A 12,026-nucleotide genomic window follows, 5' to 3' on the forward strand; every position below is an offset into this window, starting at 1 on the left:
GCTGTCACAAGTTGAGGGTGGATCGCAGATGAGGTGGTGGATGCTCAACATATGGGTGTGACATGTAATATGTTGAAAAAGGTAAACTTATCCTTTAATCTGACTGTCTGTAGTCAGATGCCTACTTAAGGTATTTGTTGTAATTTAAAGAGTTAATGGCTGGTGCTGTGGGGGTTAATGTGTTAGTTCTGTGATGTGTCCTCCCTTGTATGACTCACTTCCAGCTCTTGAAATTATTTATACAGGAGGAGCCCAGACCTTGTGGTTCTCTGCTCAAGGGCAGTCTGTGTTGGGATGTCAGTGGCAATTGCATCAGAGATCCCATTTGTTCCATGAACCAGATTCTGGACATTTTCTGTGGAGTAGACTTTACGTATGTATGAGGTATGCACAGTAGGGGGAAGAGGAAGCAAGTGTTTACTCAGTAGTGTATTCATCGTGTATCAAAGGAGCTGGGGAATGAAAAGTACTATTTCAATTTAACCCTATGAGTATGTAATGAAATGTTTTACAACAAACTTAACCATTGTGGTTAAGAAGCAAAGCGTGAATTACAGCTAATGCTTGGGGTTATGAGTTTTGGACTGTCAAGAAAGAGAAGCAGCCAGTTTGGGTGTGGAGCAGTCATGGAGATCCTGCAGGTAGAGGAAGACAGGCATGGGGCAATCTACTGTAGGGCAGGGTCCCTATCCTAAGGCTTGCTGCAATAGGAAATCCTCCTAGGGACGGGGCCTGGAACTATGTGAATACAAGGCCCTGTGAGCAGTATGGTGGCTCTACCCTTTGCTTGGACAACAGTAAGCATACAAGTGAGTTTTGTGAAGAACTGGTGGATGATGATTAGTGTTCATCAAAATGTCTGTTTAAGACAGTGGCAGGATAGGAGTCATGGTAGAGTATAGGATATTATCCTTTTGTGTGCAGGACATGGTCAAGTAGTATGGCCTCCAACATAGGAGTGCAGTAGGTTTTTGATTTAAAGAGTAAATCAGAGAGGATTGGAAGATCAGAAGTGGACAGCAATAACACAAACCACAGAAGAGTAGTGGCCTTTGTGATGGGCAGTTCATGACAATGTCAGTATGATCAGAGACCAGAGTGTAGTGTGGGTAGGAATAGGAAGGAGAAAGTAGTGGGAGCACATCACACAGGAGGGGGATGAATCTGTGGCAGCAAATTGTGGCCTGGAGGGGGGAGAGACAGATTGTTGGGCAATGAAAAGAGAAATGTAAAGGCAGGAGACCACTGGGCAGAAATGCTCTTACAGTTGCCCATGGTTTGCTCTTCTTTCTTCTGTGGACAGGAAACACATCCCCTTTGCTTTGAGAAGTGGATGTATAGTTTTTGCACTAGTGAATTATACAACATTTGAATCTCTGTATTACATGTGAGACAAGTTGGTTGTTTCTCCATTATAGACAACTTGAACTGAATTTTTTTTTTAACATTGATGTAAAGTAATAGGTTAAGGGAGAATATAAATATGCCACTGATCTATAATGTTCATTTTGTGTCTGCACTTGCACTTACTCTCAATTTGCTGATGAAGGCTCCAGCCTCTTCAGTGGTCATATTGCCACGCTGCTTCACAATGTACTGGAGACTCTTGAGAACATCACCAGCCATAGTGACATCACCACACACATATATGTGTCCTCCCTGCTCCTTCAGTGCTTTGAATGTTACGTCTGACAGCTGTTCACGTAGGACGTCCTGTACATATTTCTGTAATTCAGTGCAAGATGCTGTAAGTATACTTAATTGAAGGATTGTAAAGCAATAGTATAATTAGCTTTATGTTATTGACTTTCTCTAAAGCTGGCCATACACTAATAGATCTTTTTCTCTCAACCTGCAGCTGCACAGCTCATATAGACAAATTTGAAGTGCCGGCTATTTTGTTCTAACTCCCAGTGCTGGCTGGATGCAGACTGGATACAGCCACTGTTCAGCTTTCAATTTTCTGCCTAGCGCCTTTGATTTTTCAATTGAAGGCCAGGAGTGTATTGACAGGGCCATCCACTAAGCAAATTTCATCTGGTTGATCAGGAACCTACCAAAATTAATTCAGTGTATGGCCAGCTTTATATACAAAGGCCTTTCATGGAACTATTGCTAAAATATATATCTGTTGAATGTGCTTAGTACTTTATTTCATGTTGTAGTGCTTTATTGTATTTATTGCAGGTACTTATATAGCACTGTCAATTTACATGGCACTTTACATATATATATACACTGCTCAAAAAAAATTAAAGGAACACTTTTTAATCAGAGTATAGCATCATGTCAGTTAAACTCCTGGGATATTGATCTGGTCAGTTAAGTAGCAGAGGGAGGGGGCTGTTAATCTGTTTCAGCTGCTTTGGTGTTAATTAAATTAACAATAGGTGCTCTAGATGGGCAACAATGAGACAACCACCAAAACAGGTTTGGATTTACAGGTGGAGGCCACTGATATTTTTTCCCTACTCATCTTTTCTGTCTGTTTTTCACTGGTTTTGCATTTGGCTAGGGTCACTACTGGTAGCATGAGGCAATACCTGGATCCTACAGAGGTTGCACAGGCAGTCCAACTCCTCCAGGATAGCACATCAATACGTACCATTGCCAGAAGGTTTGCTGTGTTTCCTAGCACAGTCCCAAGAGCATGGAGGAGATTCCAGGAGACAGGCAAGTACTCTAGGAGAGCTGGACAGAGCCGTAGAAGAACCAGTATCTACTCCTTTGTGCAAGGAGGAAGAGGATGACGACTGCCAGAGCCCTACAAAATGACCTCCAGCAGGCCACTGGTGTGAATGTCTCTGACCAAACAATCAGAAACAGACTTCATGAGGGTGGCCTGAGGACCTGATGTCTGCTAGTGGGCCCTGTGCTCACTGGCCGGCACTATAGAGCTTGAATGGAATTTGCCATTGCACACCAGAATTGGCATGTCCACCACCGGCGCCCTATGCTTTTTACAGATGAGAGCAGGTTCACCCTGAGCACGTGACAGATGTGAAAGGGCCTGGAGAAGGAGTGGAGAATGTTATGCTGCATGTAATATTCAGCATGAACGTTTTGGTGGTGGGTCAGTGATGGTCTAGGGAGGCATATCCATGGAGGGATGCACAGACCTCTACTGGATAGACAATGGCACCCTGACTGCCATTAGGTATCAGGATGAAATCCTTGGACCCATTGTCAGACCCTACTCTGGTGCAGTGGGTCCTGGGTTCCTCCTGGTGCACGGCAATGCACGGCCTCATGTGGCAAGATTATGCAGGCTGTTCCTGGAAGATGAAGGATTTGATACCACTGAATGGTCCCCATGCTCGCCTGAACTAAATCGAATAGAACACCTCTGGGATATCATGTTTCAGTCCATCCAATGCCCCAGGTTGCACCTAAGACTGTCCAGGAGCTCAGTGATGCCCTGGTCCAGATCTGGGAGGAAATACCCAAGGACACCATTGGTCGTCTCATTAGGAGCATGCCTTGATGTTGTCAGGCATGCATACAAGCATGTGGGGGCCATATAAACTACTGAGTACCATTTTGAGTTGCAATGAAATTTCAGCAAAATGGACTAGCCTGCTGCATTATTTTTTCACTTTGATTTTTGGGGTGTCTTTGAATTCAGTCCTCTGTAGGTTGATAATTTTCATTTCCATCGAACGATGGGGCACCCTTACGTTCCCAACGTATTACCCAGTCCATATCAGTATAGATATTCAGCACGATAATTTTCCCCATTGAGATCTGATGTGTTTTCATAGTGTCCCTTTTTTTTTTTTTTGAGCAGTGTCTTTGGAGTTTGGGAGAAAACCCACACATGCACAGAGAGAACATTCAAACTAGTGGTGCCATGGTTGGGATTTGAACCAGCAACCCTAGTGCTGCCAGGCAGAAGCGCTAACCATTTAGCCACTGTGCTGCCATGCTAAAAGTGATGTTGAATGATGTAATGGTCTCACTGTGTAGTTCAACAAATACTGTCTTTTCTATGTATTATCCAATGTCCACCAATTTTTGGCTTCCATAAATTTAACATACATTGTTGGGGTGGGTTCACTAAATGAGTAGAGACTGTTCACTTCATTTCACATTTCAATCAGCCAATGCTGTGCTAGAAAAACAATTCTGTTTTTTTTTAAACCTTGTACATAATTTGGTATTGATAGTAAACACAGCTAAACCTTGTTTAGTATAATTCATTTTCAAATGTGAACATACACTTTGCTAAGTGAACACTGACTTTGGTAAATGAACAGCTTCTACGTTTTTAGTAAACCCACCCCACTGTTTTCAGTTTTGAACACTCCTGAACTGCTAAAAACTCTATAAGCTCTGTGTAAACTAAAATGTTTCACTGGCTCACCCTTTGTCAGTGAGTAAATGTGCTCCCCCAAACACACACACTCTACCTCCTGTACTCAAAAGTCTCTAGCTCTAGCATAGGTATGATGAGTGCTGTAACACATACCTTTGGTTTACTTGGTTCCCGGGAATAAGCCGTGTATAGTTCTTTAAACACCCCTTTGTTTTTGGCAAGCATAGCCTCTTCATTGTAGATGTGATCAATTTTAGATTCTCGACACCCAAAGACAAGTATCATTGGACAAGGTTTCAATGCTAAAGGAAAAAATAAATTAAAGCTGTAGCCACATAAATATGTATGCAAAGGGACCTTTTGGTTTAAAAAAACTCACCTTTTTGCTGCATATCGTAGAGACGTTGTTGCCAGAAGCTCCTGAAAGGGGCTATGCCAGTGCCTGGACCAATAAGGATGCATGGCACGTGGGGATCTTGTGGCATTTGGAAACTTGGAGCTCTAAGCAGACACATAACAGTGAGACAGGTTACTATATTACTTAACTATGGAATACCTGCAATTAGGTGATCTATTCTGATTATGAATGAATGTTATGAAATGTGTTATTTACAGTATAAAGATGTCATTGACCTTACAAAATTATATAAATCCTGTTAACATGTTGTTTTTTGCGCTACCGCTATAAAGCAACACACCTTATGTATGAGCTTTGTGTCCGTTAACTAAACCAGCTATTCTATACCTTACCCTCTTACAAAGCATGGAACCACTTCATCTGGTTGTATTCTGTTTAGCCAAGAGGAGCAGACACCATGGTGTATAGGACCATCACCATCTGAAAAATTATAATTTATTAAATGCACAAGAGTAGTGTCAGGTTACAATATATTAACAGTATACAAATAAATTGGCAAAGTTACGAAGCTCTGTAACGTCCATGTCACGTCAGCAATCTTGTCGATGGTGGCAACTCAGCAGCAGTAGCAGGATCACTGAGAAAGCAAATAGAGCACTTACTTGCCTCTACAGAGATGATCCTGCACTGGCTCTCTCACCAGTAAGTGAGATTCTGCAGTATTTCAGACGGCAAGGAAGCAATGCTATAGTAGCAGGTGGATACTCTTAGGGATCCAGTTGTTGGCATTTTGCTAGCAGCAACAGGATCACCAATGTGACAAGACCCTACTTTTAGCAGAAAAATTGCATATAAAGTCTGTAAATCTTATACAAAACAAAAATCTCATGAACCACTTTGTAGATCCACCTCCGTAAGCAACTTTCTTTTCCCTTCACTCTCTGGTTGTATTTCATTAATGTAAGCATTCTCCGTGAACTAATTGGGCTTGGTGTACACAATAGTATAGTGGAAACATAGGGTTGATATTCTAAAACAATACATTTTATATACATACAGTATAGTAGTTTGTATATTTTTATATTCATGGATTATTACAGCTAATCTATGCTCATTGCTCTCCCAAGATATGAATGGCTTTGCTGATGTATGAGCATGCATAATAATACACATATCTATACCAAAGAAGATAATCCAAAAAAGATTATGTACATACATCTCTGACCACTATGCTATGTTGTGGACTGATTTTCACTGGTGATACCATTAGATAATCACTAAGGATAGCTATGCAGTGCTAAAACGCTGTGAGGTGTTTGGTCATCAAACATTTTCGGCATGGTGGAAAATAACATGCAGTTTATGGCAACACATTGTTCCAAACAATCACAAGAATTTCATGGATGGGAATATCACTGAGATACTTTTTTATTAAAAAAAAAAAGTTTTTACAAGTTTTGTTAGATTACCTCTTGTACGATAGGACACAACTGCAACAGTAAGGTGAACCTCATCAGGATACAGATCAGGAGAGGAGCTGATGGAGTAGTAACGAGGTTGTAGCAGGGGTAGCTGTGTAAGCAGCAGAGATGATGGCATCTGAACTGAGGGAAACTCCTCAAGCACTTCAACAATAGTAGGATTCTTGTACCACTTCCACTGCTCGTATTCTTGTAAACCCTGAATAGCAAGGTCAGCATTATTGGAAGCACTCTTAACATAGATAGATAGATAGATAGATAGATAGATAGATAGATAGATAGATTTTTCTACCCTACTGTTTCATCCTTTTTGAATAAATGTTTGCAATTGTTTTGCTGCAAATTTTATTCTTTCATTATTTTTTTTTTAATATTTAATTTATATGGGCAGATGTCACAGAGAATGCTATTTCTAAAAAACTGATTATGACAATACCTTGCTTAAAATCTCCAGATGTTTTTTCTCTTTTTCATTGGTGGCGAGAAATGCTATTTGCTGCATCAGATGTGGTGTGGGTGGAGTTGTGATATCCAAGAAATATTTCAGGGCCTGGAAGATGGTGCATGGAGGGATCCTCTCTTCTTCAGTCCAGTTACTGATTACACCTGTATCATGATACCACACAGCTTTAGAATTTGAATATAATTGTATTTTATTTTGTATTGCCAGCAGCGATACGTTTTTTGGTTTTGTTCAGCAACCACCTGTATATGCAGCTGAGAGATAACTATACTACCAAATATAAGAAAGTGGAAGTGCACACTGGCTGTCAGCCTAGGAAACATCTGTATATGAATTGGCTTCAGCTAGGCTCCCATGCCCTCTCACACATTTCACTCTCCCATGGGCTTAATCAATTAAGACCAATGGAGGGTAAAATGCATTAGAGGGGTTTGGTATAGGAGGAACCTAGCGGAAGCAGATTCATACATGTATGTTTACTAGACTAACAGCCAGTGTTCAGCTCTGCTTTCTTATGCTTGGCATTCAGAATTATTGAGTTTGACAAGCTCAGTTTGGAGCACTAGTGCCTTGATTGGGCTATGAAATCAGTAGATAGTGTATTCAAACTGGCTTACGGCAGAATTTCTTATGGGATCACTGACAAATAACTATACTGATTATTACTGGAACTGAGATTGGACTGGACCCTGAAACTTGTCTTTTTCATTATACAAAAATATCAGTGAATAAATGTAAAGAACTTGGTATATTGTGCTATTCAAACGCAGCAAAAGGTTTGATACCTAGGTTTTGGCATAAAGTTGAGGCGCCGGAGGAAGAGGATTGGAGGAATAGAGTGGATCAGATTGTTAGATTGGAGAAACTATACTATATACAGGAAGATAGGATGGAGGCATATTATATGAAATGGGAGCAGTTTAAAACAAAGAGGAAATAAGTAAATTTGTAATTAAATACAAAAAAAAGAAAAAGAAAATATATAGTACTTTATCTTCTTTCTTTTAAATCTTTGTATCCAGAGGATGTGAGATAAAAGTTGTTTAGATAGATGTCAGGGGTCCATTGAAGAGGGTTGGGGGGGATGGTGGGAAGCGGGTTAAGGGGAGGAAAATGATATGATATGAAATAAGTGGTCTCCCTATTAAGACTTCATGACACCAAGAATGGAATTATGTAACTGAATCAGGGTGGTTCCACAACCTTCACACCTCCAGTCCTGTTTTTAGACAATATACTTTTACACATTCCAGAGTGATTGGATACAAGGGTCTCTACTACCTGCTTGAAAATAATACTGGGCTATCTTCTGACTCAAGTTGGAAATAATGTGTCTTGGAGAAGCTTTGAAACATCTTCAACATTACTGGTCAAGTCCAGGTAAATGTGACTAACTTCTGCTAACTACACCATGACCTGAATAGAGAACTTGTTTTAAAGTGGTAATCTTAAAAGAGGGGTGTTACTTAGGGCACTATTGTTGTGGTCCATCAAGCTCCGATGAATAAAAACAGCCCTGCAAGGCACTAAATGCCTGTAATGAAAGAACTGGAGGGATGGAGCACATAAGTGTGCCACAATAGGAAGCTTCTTGCTATGGTGACACACTGAGAAGAGGTAGAGCCAGGAGCCTTGCCAGGGGACCTGAAAAGAGGAGGTTCTATTGCACAGGTAAGTATAAAAATGTTTTTTATTATAAAAAATAAATTAAATGTAAGACTTTACAATCACTTTATCACTTGTGCAGCTTCATGCAGTTTTATGCCTGACAATCAGAAAACGGTTTGAATAGAATAGAGATAATGCACTCTACCACTGCAGTGCAATGCTTTCTTGAAGAACTGTACAACTGCACGGTAACAGTGCTACCAGGCACAGGCTAATAGGAATTAATGATTATGCACATGGCTAGCTTACATTTTATATCCATTTTTGAAATGGTAAAACACTTTTTTTGTCAAAGAAAATGGACAAATGAAGACTGAAACAGTTAACACAATCCACGGGTAAATGTTCTTCATTTTCACTTAACACATAACTTAATATATAGCATTCTAACATTTGTATAAGTTATTCTGCAAACTGCATCATAAATAAATAAATAGATATTCAAGCATGAGCAAAGAATGAAAGCCCTTAAATACTGTTATTAACCATCTAAGCAAATGTAGACATTTAAATTAACATAACTAACCTAAAGCAGTATTTCTTTCCTCCAAAATCTCCACTCTAACAAGCTGGTTGACAGGTGGAGCATCTTCCAGTCTTTCAATCACAGCATTGACAAGATCATCATGGTTGCCAGCAAAAACCCCTAAGTGGTCTCCTGGTTTGTATTTCAGCTCTTGGTGTCCATTAGTGTGAAGCCGAAGGAATATAGTGGATCGGCTGCAGTAAAAAACAAACAAACATCTTTAGTGGTATTCCTATTAGAAAGTGGCTAGCAGGATTCCTTGTAGAATGTTATTGTACCTATAATTACCCATACCATCTATTATATGCCCAGTTAATCTGGTTTTAAAAAAAGTTGAACCAAACATTATTAACCACTTCCAGCCCAGGCAAATTCTGACATTTTTCTACTACATGTAAAAGCCATCATTTTTTTGCTAGAAAATTACTCAGAACCCACAAACATTTTATATATATATATATATATATATATATATATATATATATATATATTTTTTAAGCAGATACCCTAGAGAATAAAGTGGTGGGTGTTGCAATTTTTTATGTCACAGGATATTTGTACAGCGATTTTTCAAACACAATTTGTTAGAATAAGTACACTTTAATGAGTTTTAATGCAAAAAAAACACTATATAACCCGTTTGTTTTCTAAAGTATAAAAGATGATCTTATGGCTAGTAAATAGATAGCTAAAAAGTCACGCTTTAAAATTGCGCTCTGATACTTAAAACTCTCCATAAGAGATGCTTTAAAAATGTTTACAGGTTACCAGGAGGTCTAGTGCTAGAATTATTGTTCTCGCTGTAACGTAAAACCTCACATGCGTGGTGCAAACACTGTTTACGTATGTGACCTAAGTATGCGTTTGCCCCTCAAACCAGGGGAATGAAGGTGCTTTAAAAAAAATGTTATTATTATATTTTAAAAATTATTTTTATACTGTCCCTTTAATTTTTTTAACACTTTTATTCCTATCACAATAAATATAAACATCCCTTGTGATAGAAATAAGGTATGACAGATCCTCTCTATGGAGACATCTGGGGTCTACAAGACTCCAGATCTCTCCTCTGCCCTGGAAAGCATGAAATGAAAAACAACAAAATATTCATTTCATTCTTTTCAAAACAAAAAATGGCAGTGTTTACATCTGCCAGAACCAGAGGTGACGTCATGACATCGCTTACAGCCTCCCAGGACCAGTACTTTTATTTCTATCACAATAAATGTAAACATCCCTTGTGATAGAAATTTTATGGAGACATCTGGGGTCTATAAGATCTCTATCTTAGAAAGCATGAAATTAAAAAAAAACAAAACAAAAAAAGAAAACATTCATCATTCTTTTCAGAACAAAAAATGGCAGTGTTTACATCTGCCAGAGCCAGAAGTGATGTTATGACGTTGCTTACAGCCTCCCAAAACCATAGAGATTTCTGAGGACCGTTTGGTCCACGGCCAGCTCTATGATAACCCAGTGGCATTGCCAGATCAGATTCCAGGCTCCCCAAACATACGTCCGTCTGTTGGGAAGTGGTTAAAGCAGTGTTTCTCAGCCGGGGTTCTGCGAGAAGTCCCCAGGGGTTCCACCACAATTCACCATTGTGGTGGATGTATATCCGCCCAATGATGAATTCAATATGCACTGACAATACTGTCAGGGCGCATTGATACCCGATGTCTCCCCTGTAGTTCCAGCTGCTGCCTGTGACATCACTGCAGAGGGCGGAGGGGGACAAGAAGAGAGCATTTGTGGCATGTTTTCCTTTCTCATCAGTGGCTATTGATTTCAGAATGTTGTAGCAAGGTGAGCTTTGTGCAGCATACGGTACCTGTACTTCTACTAATCCTAACTGTACTCCACTGATCCCCACCAGCTCTCCTTTTCTGTCCATCCCAGGCACTTGACATCACCTGGGATGGATAAGAGAGGAGATCTGGTGGGGATCAGAATGCCAAATCTGACATGTACCAGCAACTGCCCTGAGCAGCTCTGCATGAGGAAGAAATTAACCAGTACTACAGACCCCCTGTGCCCTGACCTAGTGACCCTCCTGCTGTGCTCTGCCCTTTTGACACCCTTGTGCCCTGACCTGGTGACCCCTCTGTGCCCTGACCTAGTGACCCGCCCTGTGCCCTGACCTAGTGACACCCCTGTGCCTTGACTTGATACACATCTGTGCCTTGACCTGGTGACTCCATTGTTCCCTGACCTAGTGACTCCACTGTGCTTTGTCCTGTTGACACCCCTGCGCCCTGATCTGGTGACTCTTCTGTGCCCTCACTAGTGACACCCCTGTGCGATGATGGGCTGTGATTAGCCCTGTATGTATCATGTGACTGCTTTGACCAGTCACATCTAACAACCTAAGGTGACTTCTCTGTGCCCTGACCTAGTGACTCCTCTGTGCCCTTACCTGGTGACTCCCCTGTGCCCTGACCTAGTGACTCCTCTGTGTCCTGACCTGGTGACTCCTCTGTGCCCTGACCTGGTGACTCCCCTGTGCCCTGACCTAGTGACTCCTCTGTGCCCTGACCTAGTGACTCCTCTGTGCCCTGACCTGGTGACTCTATTTTGCTTTATCCCTGGTGACCCCCCCCCCCCATTGCCCTGACCTAGTCACTCCCCTGTTCCCTTACCTGGTGACTCCCCTGTGCCTTGACCTGGTGACTCCTCAGTGCCCTGACCTGGTGACTCCCCTGTGCCCTGACCTAGTGACTCCTCTGTGCCCTGACCTGGTGACTCTACTTTGCTTTATCCCTGGTGACCCCCCCCCCATTGCCCTGACCTAGTGACTCCCCTGTTCCCTTACCTGGTGACTCCCCTGTGCCTTGACCTGGTGACCCCCCTGTGCCCTGACCTAGTGACTCCCCTGTGCCCTGACCTGGTGACCCCCTTGTGCCGCAACCTGGTGAACCCTTGTGCCCTGACCCAGTGACTCCCCTGTGTCCTGACCTGGTGACTCCTCTGTGCCCTGACCTGGTGACTCCCCTGTGCCCTGATCTAGTGACTCTGCTTTGCTTTATCCCTGGTGACCCCCCCCCCCTTGCCCTGACCTAGTGACTCCCCTGTTCCCTTACCTGGTGACTCCCCTGTGCCTTGACCTGGTGACCCCCCTGTGCCCTGACCTAGTGACTCCCCTGTGCCCTGACCTGGTGACTCCCTTGTGCCCCGACCTGGTGAACCCCTGTGCCCTGACCTAGTGACTCCCCTGT

At 41.8% G+C, this 12,026-nt stretch overlaps 1 protein-coding gene across 5 annotated transcripts in view; it reads right to left on the reverse strand.

Annotated features, from left to right (window-relative positions):
• NOS1 (nitric oxide synthase 1) overlaps positions 1 to 12,026 on the reverse strand; it is a 182,831-nt gene that overhangs the window by 14,012 nt on the left and 156,793 nt on the right. For all 5 annotated transcript variants that reach the window (XM_089677183.1, XM_089677186.1, XM_089677170.1 and 2 more), the window contains exons 21-27: positions 8,812 to 9,005; positions 6,591 to 6,760; positions 6,143 to 6,353; positions 5,066 to 5,153; positions 4,695 to 4,816; positions 4,469 to 4,617; positions 1,531 to 1,725 (exon numbers count right to left, since the gene is read on the reverse strand). In XM_089677183.1, coding sequence (XP_089533309.1) covers positions 1,531 to 1,725; positions 4,469 to 4,617; positions 4,695 to 4,816; positions 5,066 to 5,153; positions 6,143 to 6,353; positions 6,591 to 6,760; positions 8,812 to 9,005 — 1,129 coding nt within the window. The remainder of the gene's footprint in view (positions 1 to 1,530; positions 1,726 to 4,468; positions 4,618 to 4,694; positions 4,817 to 5,065; positions 5,154 to 6,142; positions 6,354 to 6,590; positions 6,761 to 8,811; positions 9,006 to 12,026) is intronic.

The sequence above is a fragment of the Staurois parvus genome, unplaced genomic scaffold (genome assembly GCF_062004578.1).
Source record: "Staurois parvus isolate SC_StPar_1 unplaced genomic scaffold, SC_StPar_1.0 ptg000014l, whole genome shotgun sequence".
NCBI lineage: Eukaryota > Metazoa > Chordata > Amphibia > Anura > Ranidae > Staurois > Staurois parvus.